The sequence below is a fragment of the Diuraphis noxia genome, unplaced genomic scaffold, assembly GCF_037042655.1.
Source record: "Diuraphis noxia isolate RWA-SAM2 unplaced genomic scaffold, SU_Dnox_SAM2 contig0003, whole genome shotgun sequence".
NCBI lineage: Eukaryota > Metazoa > Arthropoda > Insecta > Hemiptera > Aphididae > Diuraphis > Diuraphis noxia.
This window is the reverse complement of record NW_028301713.1, coordinates 79,056,198-79,084,080: the sequence shown is the minus strand read 5'-3', so window position 1 is coordinate 79,084,080 and position 27,883 is coordinate 79,056,198. Positions and strand designations below refer to the sequence as shown.

Here is a 27,883-nt window from a genome sequence, read left to right as displayed (position 1 = left end):
ATTTGAACATAGTATTTTAAATATTTATCAAACACTTTGTCGTCTATCATAAATGTGTGATTAAATGATTTGCACACACCCGCATAATAAATCTTTATACCAATTTTTGAAATACTGAGCATAACTGAAAAAATAATGCTTTCTAAAGTGTAGTATTGAATACTTTTAATATTTATAACTTTCATACTTTTGAAAATGTTTATTTTATCTACGAGATACAGGGAGTGAGCAAGAATGAGGGACACGAGACTACGAGAGAGAATGTGTGTGGATAAGATACCTACTTACAATCTCATTTTCATAAAATAAGTAGTTCAGTTAAATAATTTTCAAAAAAAATTTTCCCAAAAGTAATTTTAATACAAACAATTTTGTTTCTGGCGATGAACTAACGGATTTCACAACGATGCGCGTTTTAATTTTATTTTTTGTCTAAAGACGTGTTTTCTAGTACAAAATATTATGCTCCAACTGTCAACTTCGAGGGAGGTAGGAAATTGTATATAGTTTGTACATTGGGTGGAAAAAATTAGATATTTCCCAGCTCTTTTTAATATAAAAGCAAAAAAAACATACTAAAATGTTAAAATTATTCTTAATACTTGGGGGGCTATAATCTCTTGAGAGGCCAAGACCCCGGTTGTCCTACTTTAACCCCCCGGAGATTTTCGATGAGGCATCTCGGAATTATGAAAGATAAAATATACAAAACTTTTTTAAATAATAAGTATTAAATTAATAATTATTATTATTTATATATTTTTTGATTTACATGGAAATATATAATTATTGGGAAGATACTATAGGTACAGTACTACAGTATTATACGAAACATTTATATAATAGAGTGAAAGAATTATTTGGTAACCCTAGTTACGGTACTTGATGCTGTTTTTAATATATTTGATTATTCATTGCACGTTGATATTATTTTAAATTATTTTAAAGATACATAATAAACTCATAGAATAGATAAGCTGTTGTTTTATTTTTCATCGTGTCAATATTCGAAAATAATATATTATTCATAACGTTTTCAAGTGAAAAAGTTCATAGATGATGTACCTATATTATTTCACGATTATATAACCATCACCATCATTACTCATCACTCATCAGTAGATAATAATGTTATTTTTTTTTTTTTTACCAATCATTGTAAGCGTGTATTTTTGTAATTCATTCGTAACTTCTTGAATCCAATACTGTCATTGCAATCTTCAAATATCATGAGCGCACTACAGCTTACCTCTGCTGGTTTTCCCACCGGCCATGGCCACCACAACGCATTATGTGACCCTCCTCTGTTTCATTACCATTTTAAACAACTCAATTATTTTATAGGTGTGTACAAAAATACACAAAAACAATGAGCAGACAATTGATTTGTTAAGTTTCAAGATTGTGGTGGCCACAGTAAAAGCGTATAATATACTTTTCATTTACGGAAACTAGAGCCATTATTGCAAGGACGACATAATAATATAATGTACGCACAACCAAAAGCGGTTAATTTATACTATTCTGGAACAAATTACACGTCTTCTCAAGCGCGGCTTATTTGTGCTAATTTTTTCATATTGTCATTTTTAAATAATGTCACCACTGGGACATGTTAATAATAATTATGTAATGTTTTAGCGACACATAGGTGACATTGTGTAAATGTTCAATGGAAGCTACAATCAAAAATTAAAGAGTATTTTTTTTTAAATTTCACCATTAGTTGCATGAGAAATACATATACGTATCATTTTTTAAATAAAAATAAACCTAAGTTAAAACTTTATTTGAATGCATTACTTAGAAACCCATTATATTTGAGTGTTCGCAAAAATATCAATAGTAGGTACTATAGTGGTACTATATACACTCGTATTGTTGTTTTGTTCTCTTTATTCAATGTTTTTACTTTGTCCGTAATAGTTCAATGTTCTAATATGAAAACTAGCATAATACTCGTAAATCATCCGTAATACTTTTCTTGATGATATCATCTAAAAAATAAAGTACAGTATTATCAAGTTCCGTATTATGAATAAAGCCAAAATTATTTTTTCTTTTATTATCAAGTTTTTGAACTTATTTGATACTTACCACTTGGTAACATTAATACATTGCTGTATTATGTGGTAATAAAATATGCTAAACTATATTTACATTTACACATATTTTACATAAATATTAAAGTATGAGAATAATAATTAGACCTTTATATTACATAACAATCAGTGATCATATTATTTTAAAGTATCATCCCTGAACTGTTATACGAATATTGGGTATGGATCGAAACTATAAAATTTATAAGCATTTGAAGATTTTGGTCGAATTTAGGAGGAATTAGAGTGGAGCAATGAAATCGCATTTAATGAAATCTTTATTTAAATGATTTGTAATACTGCATATTATAATTATGATGCAATTGGTTTTACGACATAGTGTTAATAGTTTTGTAATATTAACTACTACATAAGTATTTAAGATGTTGTATGATTTGTAATAAATGTAATAATTTAATAATATACGTTAAAATTTGAACCTAAAGCGTTTGTTTGTTAAATTTGGGAGGCATACAGAAGTTTTAATTTTTAATACAGGCTGAACTATAAAACCTTTAGGTGCTGGCTCCCAACTCAAAGTATATTTGTTTATTTTGTAAAACATTTTATACTTAATTCTACTGAATTTAATAATAATTAAACTATGCGTTTCCATAAAACTCTGTTGGAAAATTTCATATATACTAAATAGCTAGCTTTATATTATTTGTAAAAGTACACATAATAAATTAAAAACTATTCCAAATAGGTTAGTTGTATTTGGAAGTAAATATTAAGTACATACTGAGATTTAATAATTTATGTAACAAAAATAAATAATTTCTTGCGTCATTATTAATTGTAGTATAATATGTAGTATAATAAAGTCACCGTAATTGTTTAATTTGTTTTATAGTTTTTTTTTTTTTTAGATAGGTACCGTTGAAAGTTATTCATAATTTATTGTACACCTACCTATGTTAAAGTACATGATAAATATCACGTTTGTTAATTTGTATTAAACTTTTGTTTAATTAAATTATGTACCTTACTTATACATTTTTTGTTCTATTCTTTTTACACCAATTACGTTATATGATAAAACTTTTGTTTCATTAGTTTATTTACTTTAATCTCTCTGGACTTATTGAATAATATCCGTCGTGTCTGTCGTGTAGTTCGTTGTCATCATAGTTAGTAATTACCCACCTTAATTACATGACTGTAGTTATTAGTACATTTTTTTTTTTTATTAAACAACTATCCGCGGCATCTATGGCCATTGGATGTAACAGTACATTATCTATTAGTATATTTACATATTATATTAATATTTATTTTAAAAAGATATACAACGTAATTTAATATTAGTACATTGCTGATTTTATAAAAACATATTATCATTTTATTATATTTTTTACTCTTAGAATATTCCAATGGTTATTTTTCAGACTTTTAGTAGTGTTAACTTTATTAAAATAAAATAGATAAAATAATAATATAGAAGGAAAACAATTTCAAAAACATTTAAAATCAAGAACGATAAAAAAGAAATTATTTTATCATCATCAAACGTTATCGATTTATCGTCATAGTAATGTTAAGCTAAAATCAATCGGTTAAAAATTGTATTATTTTAAGTCTTTAAGTTATATTGGATACTGAATGGTTATTTTAAGCTTTATTGTCGTATCGGATGAGTATACCTATTTATTATATGACTACAATATTGTTAAATAGGTAGCTCTACTATACGTGAATACTGGATACATCTATAAAATAAAATTTATTTACGTGTCAATAAAGTAAAACTTGATGGCACTATCCAATTTAATTTTAAAATACTTTGAAATTCACAGTCATCAATCATTACTATCGATATCAAACAAAAAGCATCAAAAGTTGTTTATATTTAGTTCAATCTTATCAATGCCTATAAAATATTGAAATATTATCTATACTATATAGTTATATAGTAATGATGAAACCTTTATACTTTAGCAAGAATGAACATTAAAGTAGTTTACTTGGTCTAAAACATTTAGCTTCTTAGAAATATATACTTTGTACTGAAACGATAAACAGGTATTATATTTTATAATTTAAGTAATATTATGGTTTCATTATTTAGAATAATATTCGTATATATTCGAAACTATAAGAGTATTAATTTACATAGGTAGTTTATGGTATTATACTATTACTGGTTTATGTTTATCGTTACCTAAAATAAAAACTATATACATTAAAAATTAGCATTAGGTACTTTAACATAGTAGGTAGTATAAGAAAACCATAAAGTCTTATAATGATTAATTAATTTTAAAATATAACTTGAATTTCTAGGTTATTTAAGTAATTAGATAACACCCAATCACTATTATGAGATGATTTTCTGAAAATAACTTTAAAAGATTTAAAAAAACCACTTGTCATTCATTGTTATACGGATATAGTTGATAACTTCCCTGTTCCGCTTAGATCTACTTATCCACCTATCTGCAAGAAATTATGTATCAAATTCGTACAAAATATCATGACCTACATGAAAAAAAAATTGTTACATTTAACATAATAATTATGTCCAGACAATCATTATTCATTATTATTAATCTATTCCACAGCCATAAGCCATTATGCATCATATTATAATAACATTAACACATAATATATTAAATTACGTAGATACATCTCACTACGGTATATAAAGGTACTCTATCCAATAATCCGATCTAAATCATTAAGAAATATTGACCTAACTAGTTTTTTGCATTTTAATAGAATGGTAATTATTTTAGTACCTGTATATGTTCGGTAGTATTAATAAGTTCAATGTTTATAAAAATACGTTCCTAATATGTTCATAAATTACACTTATTACCTGTACGTTTTTCATTCATAAAATTCATATTGGTAATCATATGTTTTACTGTTTGATTCGGCTGTTATAATATTATTGTAGGCAGTACGTGTTTGACCACCGATTGAACAACACACGAATTTATTTCGCGAGTGCGCATTAATTGTTACATTTACAATATAAACTCGTTATATAATTAAATTAATATATTAAAATATATAGCTTACATAACTATTGATATGTATAAAAATCCTATAATACAGTGACTCAACTCGAAACTTTCATTTAATAGTAATTAATTGTTTCCATCTTACAAAACTGCTATTAATCTAAAATATCACATGATCAAAATGTTTGAAATATATAGGTAATTTAACAAAAAATAAATAAATTTATAATTCAAACATCAATATCATTTTTCATCCAACTGATTTATCTCATACTGTTTCACACTCCCATCACGGAATAAACAAAATCACAAAATAAAATAAAACAATTTAAAAAAGATACTGAAGTTGAAAATCAAAGCATTTTTTTGACTTCTTATCATGTACACAGAGTCACAGACACAAATAAAAAAAAGCGGGAAAGTGGATATCGTTCTGCTGAACAGTAGGTTACAAGTGGGTTACTCTAATGGATGGAATTAAATTTGAATCCAATGATATACCATATTGTATGCGAAAAACGATCTGAGGGAAGGCGGTTTATCTGTCTAGGATATATTATAGATTATTATTACTTATTATTAATACTCATTAAAATATTTGACTTTCCATTGGGCATTTTTTTTTTTTTTTTTGACAAAGGTAGACAAACTTATAAGGAATCTTGAATTAAATTTTCAAATCTTAGATTTAAAAAGAAAATTTTTTATGAATTTCTATCTAAAATAATTTGAACATTGCCGTAATTTTTACGTATTTAGTCAAAATTTGAACTTTAAATGCTTATAAAAAAAAATTCGTGCCTATGTATTTTTAATATTTTTCAACTGCTATTTAAACAATATGTTGGAAGCTTTATATTAAATTTTGAAGCTTTTTGACCCAACCACTAAAATTTTATTGACATTAATAGAAAAAAAAGTTGAAAAATTAAAATGTCAGTAAACAATTCAAAACTATTCAAAATATTTTGAAAATTTTATCAAATTATCAAATATAGAAAATTCCTATTTAAACATTCAGTGAAAATGTCCAGTAACTGCGGTCATTTGTTTTAGAGTTTCGCCAAAATAAGAAAGTCGCTAAATGAGAAATCTAGTGAAAATCCAATGTTGTAAAAATTTAAATTTCAAATGCTTATAAAAATATAATTTGAATATCTGGTGAATATTTATTTTATGATAAAGGTTGACAAACTTGTAAGAAATCTTGTATTAAAATTTAAAATCTTAGATTTAAAAAGAAATTTTTCTATGAATTTCTAGCTTAGGTATAATAATTTGCGAATTTTTGTGTTCAGACGTGTTCTTTACATATTTTGTGAAAATGAAAAAAACACACATCAATGTAAAATCAATACATTCATCGAAGTGATGAACGAAGTGTTCAGAATCTAAAACTAATAATTATTGAAAATTGCATATGCCTATATAAATAATTCAACTTAAGTCAAAAATTTGTTGAAAATTTGAAAACTGCATGGTGGGTAAAATATACATATAGGAAATGAAAACTATCATGAAAATTTCATGTATCTATTGTGATTTATTTTAAAGTTTCATCAAAAACCTAAATTGATTTTGTTGAAAACTGATTGTGCGTAAAAATTCCCGTTTTTTCCTTAATTTTTAGTTTGTTCATCCCGATTATCTAGAAAAATGTTGAGAATTTTTTAATTTTGACCCCTCCAAAGTACCAACTAGATTCACTTTCTAATCTAACAAAGTACTGAAGTCGAAAATCGAAGCATTTTTACTGCACTGCCCCAAAACGTGATGACAGAAAAAAAAAACACACACATCATGGTAAAATCAATACATTCTTCGCTTTGCTCAGAATCTAATACATAACCAAACCTCACTCCACTCAGAAACTATATTCCAAAATTTATGGTTTAGACTTTAGTATAATAAAGTACCATAGTGCCACCACAGAATAAATTAATAAATTAAAATTTAATCTATTCTGTGGTGGAACCAATAAGAAATAAAATGAGTTACTAAAGACAAATACTATGCTCTTAAAATTTAAAAAAAAAATAACAAACTGAAACAAATTTTTGATTTAATTAAATCAAGCAAAAAACTATTGATGGAAAGATGTAATAATAACATAAACAACCTATCGACTTTAAAATTTTAAATATATTACAATATCACAGATCTACTTCTGTAAATTTCAGTTTATAAACAATATAATAAATCATACTTAATACTTTTATGTTTTTGACTTTATTGTACGTATATATTATAAGAAAACCTGCATTATTATAACGATATGAATATCAAAACAAATAATGCAATTCAATATCAATAATATTTAATAAACAATATTTATACTTGTAGGTTTAGTGTATATATAATATATTAATATTTAATGTATAATATGCTATTACGAATAAATAATAATATAGATTAATAAAACAACATATTTTATGATGGTGAAATGTGTTCATTTTTATTGCCTCTTAGGATAGTAGCAAAAATAAAATATTCTTTTCATATTATGTAGCTGTACTTTATATTTAAGAAGCATGTGTTCATTAACTTAAATTTTATAGCAAAAACAAATAATAATCACATGTTCATTTAAATTTAATCTTTGATCGTGAAATTTTCTTAGAACTCTCAACTCTTTGTTTATAATGGTTACAACTTATAGAAACCTATCATGGAATCTGTTATTATAAAAGTTTCGATTTCATATTGCAATAATACATCAAAAATTGAAAAATAAAATGGTTGATAAAGTTGACATATTATAAGAAATTAGATTTTAAATTACTTAATAAGAATATTAAAAAAAATATTTCATATGATATTAAATACCTACTTACTCATGAATTCTTGAATAATACGTTTTTTATTGCTCTAGGTATATTTTATTTAACAGTACGTAATGGTCAGTTTCATAATTTTTTTAAATCATATAACTAAGATTTTTTTTTAGGTTGACCTCCCCTCAGTGATACTCTGGAACCTAGAAAGTCTTGAAAATCAATAATTATAATTAAAATACATTTATAGTAGATACTTATTATTTAATGATTTCACTGTCTAAAATAAATTAAATTCTCCTTCTTAATTGCGCTACATATCGGCCATAAATATATACTCGATATGTATAGGTCTCACGGGTTAATTATTGTTGTAATAAATATTTGTAATTTAAATGCTCACAAACATTGTCGGTCCAGTAAATATTATCGACCATTTGAAACACATACTACATAGTTCATATTATAATAATATATAATTAAGTATTAATGCTACAAATAAACTTGAAAATTCTGATATTATTGTCATGCATATGACCTTAAAAAAAAAAATATCAGTCTATACGTAAAATAATATGATATATTATATAAAATATGCAGGGTGTTTTTTTTTTAAAGTAGACACTAAACAGTCATTATCGTGAAAAGCATTATCGTTTTTGAAAATATATATTATTTTTCCATATTTTGAAGGTATTCTAAAACAAAATCATATTGTTTACTATTTTTCATCACTAAGTACTTAAGTCTTTGTTTTTTTTTTCTTTTTTTTTATTGTGTTTGAGGCTTCGACAACAAGGGTTATTAGCCTGAAGTCATGGTTATATTTAATTTTCTAAACAATATACGCGTATTATTATTATCCACTGGTACCTGATACTACCTGTTTCAACTTTTAATTCTAAAACATAAAGTTTGATGGTTTTCACTGTATACTATTTAACATTACTTAGACATTTTGATTGCATTATACAGGTATAAGTATTAGTATAAAGATATTTTAATATTTAATAATTTGCGAATAATGATTGAAGGTTGACGTGTCGATTTAAAGATTTATATTTAATAATATATCAATATACCTTAGCGTTTTAATTAAGATCATGTATGCAAGTACTGAGATACCTACGTTTGTCATATGCAATAGTAATAATCGTTTTAAAAAAACTTGTTTGTTTATTACTTATTATACTTATTTAAACACCACTTAACCTGGTTTTTAGTATGAATATAATAAGTGGATAAATTTTTGTGGGGAATCAATATTATTATTATTATTATTATTATTATTAGACCGGTTGTATGGTAATGTACGATTTTTTTTTTAATTATTTAAGTTATACCTACAATCAAGTATAAACATCATAATTATGTATGATAAGGACAGTGCTATATTGTACCCGTATAATATTGTATACTGTAATTTAAAAGTGATCAATACTCGTATGAACTAAGGCACATATAATCAAAAATATAAAATAAAATATAGGAAGCACAAGACTATTCCGGATCCAGCGTAGGTAGTTACAAGATGTGTAATATGATTCACTGCCGAACAAAGCAACTACCAAATTAAAATTAAAATTTGCAAGGAAAAGTTCAAATTGTATAAAGCATTAATGACGATGTCAAGACCTTTCAATAGTAAATTAGGTTTTTGGAGGAAAAAAAAAGTTAAAAAATGAAGACGTAACACACTTTCCGTCTTGTTTGCCGTATTACACCAGGGCTTGGAACCGGTAATTTCCCGGAATTTCGAGAACCTAAATTCGTTCACCGTAACGATCTTTCAGTTAACATAAAACGTTAAAGGTGGTTCACACTTACATCGTGTCGTGTCGTTTTTTTGATAATCGTATGCCTCCGTACCGTGGGCTATTATTATGTGTGCATCAAAATTCAATACAATAATATATTTATTGTAGGTACCCTTAGATCAAATATACAATACATATAGTGTATGAGTGTATGATCTATTGATCTATAATTGTACCTAACATTTTATCTTTTTTTTTTTAAATTATTACTTTTATTTACAAAAACGGTAACCAAACGGTCAAAAGTTAACTTATCCGGTATAACATGGTTACCGTGGTATAATGTGATAATTAGGGTTCGGAACTTATTACACGCAAATTATAGGAAATATTCATGCAAATATATGCACTTAAAATAACCGAAATATGGACGAAAATATGCAACTCAACATTTTTTTAATTGCCATTAAAACTTTTATTTATTTAAATTAGAATATTTTTTTTTTTTGACAGCAATAAACATTAAATTATTATTTATTAGTAAATTGATAAAAATATATTTATTTATTATTACTGTGTATGTTCGATATATTGACCGAAAGTATGAAAGTAAATAAATAATGTTAACCTTCAAAATAAATTTACCTAACATAAAATGAAAAATGTGCAAATGTACTATAAATAACAATTAAATTGCCTAAATTTTTCAAATATGCGTTTTGCCTAAAAAACGGTAAAATATGCAAACTAAACTTTTGTATTTCAATCCATTATATCTTAAAACAAATGTGTATCTTACTTAGATTATTCTGTAGTCATTATTAAAGAATATGCATAATACAGCAATACCTGAACCCTAGGGATAATCAACCGATAAAAAAAAATCAATTAGTGAGTTCCATCAATTAGATGACTTCTCAAATCATAAAATATATACCCTGTAATATTTAATTATTTTAATTGTAATCAATTATTAAAATTAATTTATATGTACTCAACCACAAAATCCTATTGTTTCCCTAAGCCTCCTAAGGTATAGATTGGTTATTCTAAATAACGAAAAAATTTAATTAGCTACATAAATAATATTAAGTTCGTACCTAGCTTTATGATAGTTTATTTATTGATAACTTCTTAAAATTATTAATAAATCATAATACATTTGTAGGTGTAACACAACTTTTTTAGAAAACCGATTGAATATCGATTACCGGTAACCGAAATGTTTTGAAACATTAATCGCTTAATCGGTAGTTTGTAACATAGAAATAAGTTGAATATAGTACCGGTAATGACCACTAACAACCGGACCTGGAAAATGGTGTCAACATTTTTTTTAGTTTTTTTTTTTTTTTTTTTTTTTTTATTAAAAATTTATTACAATCAGTTTACACATAAAACAATAAGTAACAATGATGAGTGATTTAAAGAAGACATGTCACACATGAAGAGGAGACTGTCCAGTGACAGAACCTCAGAAAATTTGAGTTCGGGCTTTGAAATTTATTTTATTATTTTATTTTTAATTTTTTTTTTTTTTTTTTAGTTACCACTTAATTCAATAGGTTTCTGTGTTGAAATTTAAAACCAATAACAGTGAATGAATTTTCTTCTTTATGAGTACCTATTTTATTGTTATGGCAACTATACAAATAAGACTTTTTTTCTTTGATAATCAATGCGATTCAAATTCAAATTCAAAAAAAAATTAATAAGGTTGGTTACCTGATTGTTAGTTGCTACCGCAATAATACCATAATTAAAAATTATTTTTAAATAATAAAATCTTAGTTTTATTTAAAGCCAACAAAAAAATGTTGATGCCATTAAGCTCTGGTTCTTTTTTTGCTCACCACATGACTGCAAAAGACTCCAATAAAAATATTTGATACGATTAGTTTTTGACATGCCTGTTAAAGCCTATAGATATTTATTTACAGAAAACACTCCATTTACAAAGAAAAAATAATTGTGTATAAACATGATAGATATGTGTGTGCAGTTCATAGGCGCACATAGGGGGGGGGGGGTGCTTGGGGGTGCTTAGCACTCCCAGGTTTAAAATTAGTACCGCATAAACTATTTAAAATATTTATTACATAGTCATATCTTTTGAAATATTATTATATAAATCTGTCTATGTATATCAGGATATTTTGAAAATATCAACAGTTAGTTTATCAGCAGAAATGATGGTTTTAATGAATAGTCTACCAGCCAGCTTTATATAGAAGGCATGAAAAATCAATGTTATAAAAGTTCGTTTCCAAATGTTTGTAAGCTATTGGGAATAACAATTCCAATTTCTTCGTCAACGTGTGAACGCTCTTTCTCAGCTATGCGTAGATTGAAAAACTGGTTACGCACCAATATCGGCCAAGAAAGATAGAAAGATTTACCAAGATATCTACGCTTAGCATTGAGAGTGATCTTACCAATAAAATAGAGGGGGGAATTATATTGCAAACATTTGCAATATCAAACAGAAAATTAAATCTTGTCTAACATTAATAATTAATGATTACATGTTATTATAACTTGTAATATAATTACAAAATATTTATTTTTATTTTTAATAAAATTTATAATTATTGCAATGCAATTATTATAGTATTAGGGTGGTGTAGTGGGGGGCTTCGCTCCCCACGGGTCTGTGTACTATAAATTATTTCAGCACCCCCTAAATTCACACCCTATGTGCGCCTATGGTGCAGTTAAGAATAATATATATGCAATATAAGAAGATAATATATTATATAACATTACGTTAATAAAATACAATAATATATAAAAAATAAACCGCGGAATACAACGAGGAAATATCATACCTGCATTTGTTTTATCATCCATAATTTTTTTTTTCAGGGAATGATACGAGTTCCAGCATCGAGTTCAGTAATAGCAGTACTGTCAAATGTGAAAATGTCAGTCGTTCCATCGATGATTTTCCCCCGGACTTTTTCACTGACGACCAAAGACGTCACGGCGCTGTTGTTTTTCACTTCTTGGTGGCTTTTTATGGATTCGTTTTCATAGCATTCGTCTGCAATGATTATTTCCTACCGTCAGTGTTTTGCATATGTTTAGGTACGTCATATACATACTATTTCATCTATAGCAAAAAAATAGATTGTAATATATTGCAGATTTTTATAAGGTGTCAAATATAATGTTATCAGTATGTAGTAAAAAAATGCGAAAAAGTTTTTGAGGTTATTGATCACTACTTAATTTTAGGAAAAATCTCAGCTAAACTTTAATATTAGTTTCGTATACAGCTATCATATATATAGGTACTATAATAGTATTAAACTTCCAAGTATGTTACTTTATATGATATTAACACCTATTAACTATATAAATATTCATACACATTATGCAACACGCAATAAAAATGACCGGTAGGTATTATAAATTAAATAAATTTCACTCCTACCGTTTATGCTTTTATAGTTCTGTTTAGTTCTTTAGCTCACTATAAATTTATCGCATAAATAATTTCAAACAAACGCAAGTATATTTTTAAAAAATCTGCGTATTGTTTTGAATCGAACGAATCGTCCAAACTGCAAAATCAATTGTTACAAACAGTTACAGAGATGTAGTTATACAATACGCAATGAAACAGATACCTATATTATTATTATTTTTTTGTATCTATTTCATTACGTCAGAATTCTCAATATATTGTTACCTACTGTTTAGGTTAGGTTAGGTACTTACAATAAGTTATAACTTATAACAATATTATTATTTGTAGCATTGTAGGCTGTATATAATGTACATCATATAATGGCATGGAAACTTTTCTACTCTACCAGAATATTACCAGACACCCGTTTTTTGGCAATTTTTTTTCAAGGGATTTATTCATTTTTTGGCAAATAAAGATCATGCAAACAGAATTTGACGGTCAAAATTAGTTTCAAAGTTTTCAGTTAGATTATGATTAAACAATTTAAGAAGTTTGACTTAAGACTTGCCAACCTATAAAATTGATTATTGAAATGATTGAAATACTTTATTATTGAAAATTTAGATTTGAGAAATCATTTAAAATTAGCAACTCGAAATTTCTATTTAGTGACCAAAATCCTGTACGAGTAAAGTTAAAGTTTAATGAGTAATATTATTAAATTTTTCTGCATACTTGTTTTTTGTAGACTTAGGCATCTCGCCGGACGTGGCGGGAGCGACGTTCATGGCGACAGCCACGTGCGCGCCGGAACTTTTCGTCAGCGTCATCGGAACGTTCCTAACGGAATCTGACCTCGGGGTGGGAACGGTGGTAGGCAGTGCCATTTACAACACACTAGGCGTATCGGCGTGTGCTGGCCTAGCCGCCAGGAAAGCCATCACGTTAGAAAAGTGGCCGCTGCTCCGGGATAGTGGCGTCTACTTAGTGTCGATCATTGCGCTGGCCATCATTGTAGTCGACGACGTGGTCATGTGGTACGAGGCACTGTTTCTGCTGTTCATGTACTTTGGGTACTTCCTGTTGATGTTTATGCAAGGAAAGCTCAGGACTGCTGCCAAAAAGTTGAAAAACAAAAATTCGTTCCGATCTTGTAAGTAATTTCAATTTTGGTACAGCAGTCATACTTATTTGGTTTTAACATATCTATACGTAATAATATGATAAACATATCAATTTGAAAATGTCATACATTACCATTTTATCCTTTAATTTAATAGAAATTGTTTAAATTCTAATATTTGGAAATTTTAAGCTTTTAATATGCTATACATACATATAGCCTTCACCTATCCCATACTTTCACGGTGCGTTTAATATGGAGTATCAAAAACACTATATTTTTGTAATGAGGGGCTATAATTTCCTATCATGAATATAAAATATGTTGAATAAATTATTTTTATAGCAATTCAGAATTTAGTTGGATCCATCGTGAAATGGAAGTCTATATAAGATATAACTAATAATAATATTTCTGAGTTGTTTTATTCTAAGCACAAATTGCACAATGATAATATTTATGTATACATAGAATGTTGAATACAGCAACAAAAATAAAATACGCCTCATTAATCATTATACAAAATACAAATTTAAATTATAAAAAAATTAGCCACCATCTCCTAATCAGCCGCCCGGGGCAGCACCCTGTAACTCCCCCCTAATTACGGCCCTGTTCATGAGTGTATAATTTTAGAACCTGTTACACCTACATTTTATTATACATAAAATATTTAAAAATTATTAAACTTATTAAAATTTCCCGACTAATAATAGAACCTAAACAAATACTATTATTCAATGATAAAATGGGAATATAGACATGCTTCAATATGCTTTAATTTACATTTTACTTGTAAACATTATACTTACATCCACATTGTCACCATATCGTCATAAGCTGCAACTACATATTATATTAGTATATTTATACATTATGGTGGTCGGTATACATCACCCATCCTAATTATTCACTTTAACACGCAATATCAACCTTTAATTTAAAATAATATACTAAGTGATTATGTTAACGAATGTTCATCATGTTGCGAAGGATGAACTTTTCTCGATATTTTAATGAAAACGAATAAATACAATTGAAGTAATAAGTGTAGGTAAAAGGTTCCTATGGAAAGTTGAATTCACCATCAATTTAAATGCTTAACAAATAAGCATATACCTATATTAAGAACATGAATTGTTTAATATTCAAAATATATACTATACCATTATATGTTTTAGATAATGTAATGAAAATAATATTTCCATTTAAAAATTAAAAGTTATTACTGGTTTAACCATAAAGCATAAACAAGACTGTAACAATAACATAAAGTAGAGACTAGTATACTATACGTAGGTACATACAATGCAGGAACATCATCAAGGGGAAGACATTAGGTGACTAGACCCACTAAGAAAAGTCAGTGACCCCGAATTTAAATATTTTAAATAATTTGAGGTTTAATTGTCCTGAAACCCATGTATATATTATGGATAATTAACAACCGTAAATTAAAATTAAATTCCAAGATTTTTTATTGTATGTATTCGTCACCCAACAATTTGAAATAACACAATAACACGTCTAATAATATATTGAAAACTGGAAAATGCTATATCTATAATGTTATCTCCGTCTTACAAATGTACATCATAGCAAAACTATTATTTTTAGAATTGAACCACTCAAACTGTATAGTGATAGTTAAGGTTAAGACTTCAAATTGATATACAATGTAGTTGAGAACGTTACCTGTGAAATATCTTTCTAATTTTTTTGATATCACTTACAGATAAGAAAAAAGTTCTAACCATTTCAAAATCGATTATTTCAGTATTTTAAAATTAAATAATTTTTTTTTAGTTCCGATATGAAAAAAATGAAAACAACGTCTCATAACCAATGTTCTCCTTTTGATGTGGTAGACATTTTTTTTCTTATTTATGACAAACCTTCTCAGTTCCTTTGCACATAAAACAGTTTTTGCTTAGTTTTATATTTATAAGACGGTGAAAACCAGAGACGTACGTATAGGGGGGCTAACAGGCTAAAGCCCTCCTACCCATTTAAATATTATTTATTACTATTTGTTCTTAATAATTTTATATTTACCCATGATTTAATATAGTATCTTAAGCTGTGTGTTTACCAAATCATTACAATCATAGTCTATAAATATATAACTACTATATGAATATGACTATGAAAGTATCTACCTGATTTTTCAAACCTTATCTTAAAGCAACTGAGTGATTTTTTTATTTTCAAGTCCCTCTCCCATAGTTGAATATTCCTGCGTACGCCGCTGTTGACAACGATTGTAGGGTCCTCTTAAACTTATACAGACAACACACTATTTAGATTAAGTTTTTGTATAATTACGAGAGGGGTGGTAAAGGGTACAAAAAGTAAGAAGGGTCCAAAATATTTTGGCTCCTTAAGGAAAGAAGTTTGTCTATATTTCTCATAAAATTTTAGAACTGCATGCATCACACATTTTCCAAAAAATTAAAATAATAAATACATTAAAAAGTAAATATTTTTCAAAAAAAAAGGTAGGTATAATAGTGAGTATTTACAGATAAAATAATCATCATGTTTTTTTTTTTTTAATTATCCCACGGCAACTAATGCCATTGGGAAGGGGGTAGTACCTACTGTAGGTTTTATGTAACGGTAGGTTGGTTACACGTGGGTGAGAGTTTTGGCAGAATTTCTATTGGGGCACGCGTAGGTTTCTGCCATGGCCCAGAGTGGGGGATGGCGGCATTTGTTCTCCGGACACCGTGATCATGTGTTTATGTTTATTTAGTTTTAGGTACATTCAAAAATGCATACTAACATTACGCTTGCCATAGTAATAAGTAGAGCGCAGATTTCTATGTAATTGTAAATTTTTTCCTTTTCACATTTTTGGATCTTTTTCAATAATCTTTACGAATCATAATAGTTTAATAAAGATACTGGCAAAAATGCATTTTAATGTATAAAAATCTGCACTCTAGTAATAAGTATCGCAGAATAGCTTCTAATCTATAAGCTCACCACCATAATATTAATGCATAAAAATATTACGAACCTATCATGAATATTTAGGTAGTAACTAGTTACATATTCACAACAAAATTTTTTTAGCCACATTTGAGAAGTTATTGTGTTAGTATTGAGTTAAAATTAATCGTAATATTTTGTGAACATTTTTGAGTTGGAAGTTTTTTAAATACCTGCTCCTGCAGTATAACATCATGATCTATATACATTTGATTTGAATAATTAATCCAGAATTATATACCTATATTATTCTAATTAATAATAAAGGCTATAATACCTTCTGAATTTTGTTAAAATCATATTGAATACAAACCACCATTTGTCTCTTTTTAATGACATTAATTTTTCATATATTATATTATAGTAAGTCGATAAGACCAGTTGCGTCCAGCAATTCCGATAATTTTTCCTTTCGTACTTAGTCTTCTTCTCCCTTTGCGGCCATTAATTCTTTCTTCTATTATATTAAGGGTATTAAGGGGCTACTGGTTATATCTTATTAAATACCTTATAAACTTTCAGAGAATTCTCGAATTGTACTCCCTTTCAATCTAACTAGTACTAAGTAGTTTACTGCTAGTCCACTTTTTTTGATCAACCTACTCACTAATTTCATTGTATATTTTTCTGTATTGCTCTGGTTTCACAACCATTACGCAAAATACTCAATACATGACTTTTAAAAAAGTTTTATCTGACTTTTTGATAGCGTTTATTGCTGCTCAGATACATATATGACTGTAAACCGTATATCCGAGCGACACTTAAATTTCTTGTAAATTTTTAGTTGCGTTCTTCGAGTATTTTTATGGACGCTCTTTTTTCCGTGGCTATTTGCTATCTTATTTCTACCAAATTATACAAAGTGTTATACCTCGGTATTTCTAAGGAATACCGATTTTCATAATTTAGGAACAATGTACGAATAAGTGAATAGTGAATATCTAGTCAACGTGAAACTTTTAAAAAGATTATTGAAAAAAAAAAGTACTTGGGTAAATGCGTATATACTTAAGTACACGAGTAACTGTGTGCCATTAAATTTACTTTAATATTTAAATACTGGCGTCTGGCGGTGTATAAGTTAATATAATTATTATGATTAAATAGGCGTAATATATGATTAGGTACCTATGTACATTATGCTTTTTGCAACGTAATTCGTATTGATTTCGATGAATGTAATAGCTGCATATACCTGAATAAATACAATATAATAATTACTAAATAATAATTAAAAATAAAATAATATTTTGATGACGCAAAATGGCAATATTAGAGGAACCATAAAATTTACTGTTAGCATGTATCTATCATCTATCTAACCACATACGTTTAAAAATATGCACATATGAAAAATATATACCTACCTATATTATTGTGTTTTATAGAAGTAAATTACACATATGCGTAAAAGCTACGTCAAAATATTATTATAAGGGTCAATAACACGAATTCGCAATCGTATAGGATAGACGGTTTTGACGTTCTGTGGTACCTACTTAGTACTTACTAATTTACCCGCCTACCTACACTGTAGCCTATATGCTATGCTGTTATAGGTATATAATGTAGCTGATAAAAACGCGAAGTTTTTGGCATTCGTAATGTTACAACATATGACCGTCGGCGACGATTTGCACAGTTTGCCACCGTAGTTACCGCCGCTGTAAGTAGGCAGATATCTAGATAACCTTGAGGGGCCTAGAGGGCTTTAGTCAATCTATATAATTAATATATATATAATACAAGGTTATTCACCAAATATGTCCACCCCTTTTTTCTTCAACAGTTATTCAAAAATCTAATTTTTAGAATCTTTAAATACACTTAATATTTTAAATATATTCTTAGAAATTTTATCTTCATATTTTTTACATTTTTGGATTACTTAAAGAGTATGCTGTCAAAGGTAATTGGTAAAAATCGACACGGTAAATACCAAAATGGAAAAAACGGAATCATAAATTTTCAAAGTTAATGGGATATTGCCATCTCTCTATATGGGTATTAATAACGATAATTCGACTGTAAGTAACGAATGACAAATCAAAATTAGCTCAAAATATTTTGGAGGACATTGCCAAAAAATGAAAAAAAAAAACAAAGATTAATGAAAAATTACAAAATAAATTGAAAAAAATATGTAAATAATATTCAAGTAGGGAAAGAGATATCTAATTTTTTAATGGCTATAACATTATAGTATTCAATAAGTACTTAATATTTTATTAATCTTAATAATTGATAATTATGATTTTTAGATAAAATTACATTTTTTACTTTGTTCTATTTTAATGTCTATTTACTTGGTGTTTTTTTTTTTTTTTTTTGGAGTCATTTTTTCCTCGATTTTCCCTCTTCTATTTTTTCTATTATAAATTATTTAGCGGATTTTCCTGAGATTGTTGACGTATCAAACTAAAAATTCGAACGAGTAGTGTTTTTTTAGTTATTCAACTTTAATTAACTACTAAGGATAATAGGCCCATGATAATTTGTTTAGGAAATAAGGAGGCTATATTGGTTTGAAAATTTTAGTAATTCATACTAATCTATTATTTTTATTTTTTTAATTTGTAAGAGTAGTCCAAGAATAATTAATTTCGAATCTAATATTACATCTATTTTATATTTTAGTAAAACCAATTTTAAGGACTATTATGGTTTATAAGCACTTTAATAACTGAGAAACTATTCGTTTGAATTTTGAATTAGGTACATAAAAATATTCAAAAAAATTATCCCTTAAATAATTGACAGTGAAAAAGGGGTTCTCGTTTGAAAAACAGAAGTTTGTATCCCCGCAGGACACTCTATATTAGTTTGATTTTAAAATATGGTTAAATGGATATCTATAATATTTCAAAATGCTATGGTCAGAATTTGAATAAATTCTTTAATTAAGGTAAAAATGGAGTTTGCATACGCCGTAAATGGTCACCAACCTGATTCACCTTGTATATATATTTATAAGATAACAGAAAATAAGGTTACATTTTATACCATTTAAACAGCATGCATAAGTACCTTATTATAGCCACATGTCATATTATAGGTTACTAGATGCCTAGGTATGTGTCTATTATTAATTAGATATTGTAGCTTCTAGGTACTTATAAAGTTATAAGTTATGTGCAACCTATTCAGATCTCCGTTCTATATTCATTGTATAGCATAGTATATTGTAATAATATATATATATTATAATATTAATACAAATAATGAAGCTAAAGTTAAATGTACTCTGCCTAATTCGTAAATCGTGCCTGTATATGTATATTTTTTTCACAAGTCTGGATACGTACCTACATAGATAAATTATTAATATAATACTCAGAGATAGGTACCTACTACTTATTACTATATTAATATTACCTATATCTTTACATTAAAATGTATACCTATACTTATCAGTTGTTTCAATGTAATTTAACAGACATTGATTTTTCTTTGTTATACCTACACAATATTTTTTTTTACAATTCTTTGTTTGTTATGGATTGATTTGTCTAAAAATGATATCCATATTATATAATACTAAACAAGTATGGATTCATTTTTTTAAACCAATAAAAACCAGGTTGTTATTTGAAAATAGGTGGATACCACGCTTACACAATATTTGTTTCATATTAAAATACAAATATCAGGTAGGTACGTTATAAGTTTATAACGACTATACCTAGTAAGGTATATAGTTAAAGACTTAAAGTTAACACGGGTAGAATAATAAATAAACGACTTATAATGTAATCATCGGCGCAACTAGGTATTTGAACATGGGGATGATTAAGCTTCAGGTTTTTTTGTGACTTAATGAGGCCTACATTTTTTAATAATTTCTTAGGATGATAATTTTGACGTGAGTGGAGCTAATGACCCAAATCACCTCCCCCTAGTTACATCAATGAATGTAATATTCAACAACTTGTATCAATTAATAATTCTACAAATAAACATCTTTCTAAACATTTTTAGGTATAAATAAACTAGTTTACATTAGGTGTAGGTATGATAATAATTAATAATACGATGTTATTATGATACAATCTAACTTATGTAGATATGTATCATTGAAAATACGTGTCTGCCATCAGAAATCAATGGCTATAATAATTATTTTTTTATTACTGTATTTGTTTTTTATAACTAAGTCTGTCTGAATACGTAGGTCGCTACATGTTTTCACGACTAGACGTAAACAAAAAATGTATGACCTTGAAAATGTAAATAAGTAAAATACATTTAAATTTATTTTATAGTATTATACAATAATTATTATAACACGTATTATATTGTATAGTATAATAGTATAATAGTGATTTTAATACTTCAAATCCCGGAAAAAAATCCAAGGAAAAAACACCAAAATAAAAAAACCAACAGAGAAAAAAACCCAAAATGATAATATAATCATGAAACATCATTTATACATAAATCTGAGATGAATTTTCACTAGAATGAGCAGCTCTAATTTCAATTTAAGCAATAACTTTAGTCAATTTTACTTTAAATGGTTCAGCTAGAATAGCTAGGTGCTCACGAGACGTTGTAACCAGAGGGTCGGTTTTAAGAATTGAAGTTCTCAGAATAGCAGGACAATTGAATGAGCTTTTTCTGGTACATCTCCAGCCTCTCCAGGTATAATATTGTATTCCATCATATTTTAGAATTATACGTATAAATCGTATAACCTTTGTAACAAATCTTATCTGAACACTTATTTGATTTAACAATTTCCATTACAATATATTAAATCCAGAACTTTGAAAGATAACTTCGCAAGAATCGAGACACAAGAACGTAATGCGGTATAAAGTCACTGTCAGTACAATAATCAATAGTGGATTTTTATATGATCTTAAAATATTCCCCCAATTAATTATCATATTATAAAACCTATAGTAGCTTTGTAAATCGGAAAAATAAATAAATATCTTAGTAATAAATTGGACAAAAAAAATTATATACAGGGTGATTATTTTATCAAACAACACTCATTATTTCAAAAACTATTGACTTTTTTCAAATTATTTTTTTTCAAAATTTTAGAACCATCTTGTTCTAGAACGACTAGAACTATATATTTTTTTTAAATATATTCACCCTTATATTTATCAGGTTAACCATTATCAACTTTTGATTTTCAAATGACAACCTATACTTAAAATGTCATAAACTAAAAAGGCTATTTTTCAATGAATTTTCACGTTTAAATTTTCATTTTTCGTTAATCCGTTTACAAGATATAGCCTCCCAAAGTTGGGTGGTTTTGGGTGGTGTTTGTGTGTTATAGGAGTATGTTAGGTGGTATTTACACACAAACACCATATAAGTGTTGTTTGATAAAAGAATCACCCTGTATATATAATTGTATTATATTTAAATGTAGTCGTGATAAATCTATATAATTATTATAATTTATAATATTAATGATAAATAAAAAACTCTTACCTTTTATTATAAATGTAATATTGTACATAAAAAAGGAAGCTAATTGATTGATAATGTATGTTGGTTATTTGATATTTCCATTAGTTTCTGAAAAAAAAAATCAAACCGATAATTATTTTCATAACTTTTCTAAAATAGAATGAATAAGCATAGAACTATTTTTTTTGTCCAATTAAAATTTTGTGGTTTTGTGGTTTTTCACGCTCATTGAAGTTATCACGTCGCGGTACTTAGTATTTTAAAAATTAATTAATTCATGTGTGTCCCGGCGCTCACGGACTGTATTGACGCTGCTATAGTCGCGAGTGGCAAATAGTTTGCGAGTCCCTGTCAGTGCCGGATAGACAAGGTATCGGCCCATCGAGTTTTAGTTTTTAACCGGCCCTAAAGGGGCCTTTTTCAAATAAAAATGTATAAAATGATTTAGATTTGACGTAGTGCACAGAGTTAAATAAATGTATTCAAATCTGTGTTATGAAATAATTGCCCAAACACTTACGATCGACATTTTTTTTGAGCGGCCCACCGAGATTTTCTCGGTAGCTCGCCTAACCAATCCGGCCCTGGTCCCTGAGTTAATCTAGTCCATTGTCATATAACTGTTGTAATCAGGCCTTACTCACTTAGGAGTTAGGTTTTAGAGTTTTCCTTATTACATAGTATTACTAGTACCTTAGTGGCTCTAACTAATATATACTTATATTGTATATACCTATATTATTGTTCATTATTTATTGTAAATTAATTATTCAGTTATTATGGTAATTTAATATAATGGTTGTAAAAAAATACCCGTGGTGTCTAAACTCTAGAGTAATTTAATATAAGAAATTATAGAAGCCTGAAAATTATAATTTCATTTTTATATGTAATATAATTATATCTTAGATCATATACATTTCTTAAGACGGTAAGATAGGTACTTGTCTTTGGAAATCTGTAACCTACTATAAATAATCTGGGTACATGGCGAATCACTAAAACAGTATGCTCGTCTCGATTTTTCTTCGATAATGTAATATTATTCGAAATTTAATTTTTAAATAAACATAAAGATCGTATTTTAAATTCCTTGAGATTTTTTGTAGGTATATTAATGTACCTAGTGTTAATAGTGTATGTGGACTTTACAAATTTCTATAATTATTCAAATGAAAAACCAAGTTTTCTAATATAAATTATTCAGCAAGTATTTTTTATTTCTTATTTTTGAAAATTATGAAATATTTATAATATCAACATTTAAACGAGTAGTTTTTAGTTATTTAACTTTTTGTATAAAAAATAATAGGACTATGATCATGGAATTGGAAGATATGGAAGCTGCAACAGTGATAAGAAAATTATAGCAATTAATTTTAATCTATCAACATATTTTATAATTTGCAAATATGTCCTATTGTCCTAAAGATGATAAATACTAGGTCTAATATTGCGTATATTTTATATTTTTATACAACCATTTTTAAGGACTATTACCTATCCTTAGTAAAATTAATATTTTAATAGTTGTAAAACTACTCGTTTAAATTTTGGGCGTTTAAAAATTTTTAAAAAAAATAACCGCTAAATAATTTATTGTAAAAATAAGGGTTCTAAATTGAAAAACGAAGTTTGTAACGGTTATACCACCACAGGACACTTTTTAAGTAGAGCCTATATAAATCATATCAACATTCAACAATATGAAAGTATGATATTTAAAAATACCAAAAATCATAATTTTAATGAAATTATTATTGAAGGAAAAATTGGGATTGAGCATGCGCGGAGAATCACTCTGTATATTTTACCAGTGATTGATTGATTCTAAGAGCACATATTGTTGTAGTCTATAGAAGGGTGGAATTGAATTCGAGTATAATTTTTCAACCTATGAATTGAACGAATCTTCCACTTTCGACAAATGATCATATAAATATCACGTTTATTTGGATTGGTTTAAATCGTCTGCGTATCAGATATGATATTAAGAGGATGCTACACAACCATTTATTATCTCCGTCTTACAAGTGCATAAAATAGCGAATTTACGATCAGCAGATCACGTTTAGCTCCGTTAGTTTAAAAATTAGAGTGAATCGAATCGACCTATTATGAAATTTGATGTTAAGAACATTATCTATGTTTGTATGTAGATTTTGTACGATATGGTTCAATATTTTGTAGCAAGTTATGCGTATATAAAAAAAAACATCAATTAAAAATGCTCATAACTCACTTAAAACTAAGTTATCGTAACAAACACAGATAATGTTCTTACCATAAAGTCTCATAATAGGTCAAATTGCTCTAATTTTTAAGCTAACAGAATTAAGCGTGATCTGGTGAGCGTAAATTTGCTATGTTACGCATTTGTAATCAGAGGGAGACAACAAAAAATATGTGTGTAGCGCTTCCTCTTAAGGTCCGACACAATATTCACTATCAAATTAAAGATAAAGGAAAAAACCGCAAGTATGTAGACAATAGACATTAACCAATACATTATAGAATCTCTTGATTTAAATTTTAAACTCGTTTTTAAATTAATATTTTTACTACATTTCATACGAATTTTAAAACCAATATCACCTTGAATAACACAAGCTAGGTATATATTATCAAACAAAAATTGTTGTTTTAATATTTATAGGTATTTTTACAACTAGATACTTAGCTGATTAGCAAACTCTAAAATAAAAACAATAAAATATAATGTAATTTCTTGACTCTTGAGTTCAAATATAACATGTATGGTAGGTGCATAATATACAAACCAATTAATAAAATAACTTTACATTCCTGTGCCTTCTACGTATTTAGTAGTAGTAGTAGAGGTACCCACCTATCTAGCAACATACCTATTCATTGTTACAGGGGCTATAGTTTTCGATTATGTTCAACGGCTGTTTATCAATGCATTGTTTTATGGGAAATTTACTTCGAATGAATCTCAAAGCATTTCATTGCCTGAGAATGGTGTAAAAGCATGTCAATACGGAACGGGTTGGTTGGTTAAAAGATTACGCTTTGAATAACGACAATAATATGCATGCGCATGAGTTATATAAAACAAAATCTGAAGAAAGCTCTAATATTCTTATCTATTTCTAATGTATTAATAATATTGTTAACTGTATAGTAGCTTAACTTTTTTTCGCCTATTTAACTACTATTAATAATGACGATAATAATAATAATAATAATAATAATAAGTCTTAAATCAAGTACGACAATACCTACCTACCTATCTATTTTACATAACAGAGCTACTTCAAGTTTTGGTGTTATGCAAACTGCACGCTTTAGGACTCACTTGTATACCTATGTTTGAATATTATAGCGACGAACTCGATGAAGCCACCTGCGTTCGACATTGGTTACGGCGTTTACCGTTCATTTTACTTCACGGAGTACGTACCGCCTCCGCCGACAAAGAAGTCTCAGACGAGCAAAGATCCCAATGAAATGAACGACGACGAGGAACCGAGTAATTATTACCTATTGATTTATAATGACGGTGATACCATAATATATTTTCAATCAGGGGCGTCATTTGTGGTATTCCGGATACAAGGGTTTATGCATTTGCATCTCACGAATGCTTTTTACCTATACATTACAGATTTGTTATTGAAATGAAAATACACTTTTATAACGAAAATAATAACATTTTGATGGGTTTATATATTCATTTTATGAAAATTTAAATTCCTTTTGTACATAATATAATATTAGCTGATATAATATTATACAGTGTTGGATAAATTAGTTAATTTTCAAAACTAATTAAATTATGTTACTCAACTCGTTACATTAAATAATTTTATTTAAATTACATTTGCGTTACCCCGTTACCCGACATTATTTTTATCACTTTATAACTTTATTTTTTCATTTAAAATGCAGGGCCGTTACAAATAAGGTTAGGTACTATTTTTTTTTTTTAAATTAGTTACAAAATCAGTTCATAACGAATTATAAGTAGTAGGTACATTTAGTAAAATAATAAAATATTTGTATTTATAAAAATTATAATCAAAAACAAAATTAAGTACATATTTGTATCTGTTTTTCAAGTGCGTAAATGTATGCATTAAAATTATAAACCTCAGCTTAGGCTACTTATTCCGCTCAACATTTTGAAATGACGCCCACGAATAACACTGACCTTAGATCGTAATCTATATGGGTTATTAAAGGTGATTAGGTATACGGGTATACCGTATACTCCTAATACTAATAAAAAAGCCTATCCAGTAACAATGGGAATATACATTTATTATAATATTTTAACGTTAATTTTCAGTCTCCCCCATATGGAAAATACCCACAGGTGTATTGCCAATCATGTGGTGGGCATTTTCATTACCGGTAGCATTCATGTTGTCGGTAACCGTGCCCGATTGTCGGACAAGGCGTAAGGTGTACCCATTCACGTTCATCATGTGCATAATTTGGATAGGCATCAGTTCATACTTAGTGTCTTGGATGTTGTCGATATGCGGTGAGTACATATTATAATATGAGTTACATTGGCGTAATTACGGAAGGTGGGAATTCGGGTGTCGTATCCCATATGGGATATGTCATATGACATCATACCTATCCATCATGATTACACGTACCTATAGGTTTTCCCGTCACTTTGTATGAAAGTCACAAGTTACAGTTAAATGTTACCTACATGGCAATTGTTGTGCTTTTATAATTCACAAGTGGAACTGAAAAATCAAAAAAAAAAAAACTGATTTGTCCAATTTAGTTTTCGTAATTTATCTGACAGTGGTTTATGGTTATTCTAAAGTACTATACGACAGGGTTGCGGGTTGGTACATTTTTTTTTTCAAACATAACAATCATAATGTTAATGTTATTTTACCTATAGCCTCCGTGGTTAATAATTCTTTATACATTTATCAATGTAACTTTTAAGTGTACCTATCTCATGACTCACACCTGTACAATAACTTGTAACCAGTTATAATAAATTTAGTATACTCCCTTTCCCTCTTCAAAAAAAAAAAAAAAACTTAACAAATTACACCGATGCAGCTATTATAATTGTATATTAGTTGTATTGACGATTTTGGTTGTAGTAATAATATAACTATTGTTCTAAAACAGGAGATACATTTCATATTAGCGACATTGTGATGGGAATAGCGGTTTTGGCTGCTGGTGGCAGTATACCTGAAGCCACTTCGGGTATAATAAATGCTCGAAACGGTAAGATTATTAGTTGTTACCACCACAAATTATTTAATCATATTATAATTATGTATTCTTCATTATTTCAAATTATACTTA

The 27,883-nt window shown here is 27.6% G+C and overlaps 1 protein-coding gene across 2 annotated transcripts in view; it reads left to right on the top strand.

The window, feature by feature from the left end:
- LOC107163285 (sodium/potassium/calcium exchanger 5-like) overlaps window positions 1–27,883 on the top strand; it is a 44,838-nt gene that overhangs the window by 15,871 nt on the left and 1,084 nt on the right. The window contains exons 2-7 of one of the 2 annotated variants that reach the window (XM_089224409.1): window positions 12,468–12,689; window positions 13,766–14,170; window positions 25,451–25,579; window positions 25,917–26,063; window positions 26,883–27,080; window positions 27,701–27,802. In XM_089224409.1, the coding sequence (XP_089080535.1) occupies window positions 12,468–12,689; window positions 13,766–14,170; window positions 25,451–25,579; window positions 25,917–26,063; window positions 26,883–27,080; window positions 27,701–27,802 (1,203 nt within the window). The remainder of the gene's footprint in view (window positions 1–12,467; window positions 12,690–13,765; window positions 14,171–25,450; window positions 25,580–25,916; window positions 26,064–26,882; window positions 27,081–27,700; window positions 27,803–27,883) is intronic. The other variant, XM_089224410.1, reaches the window with a different exon arrangement.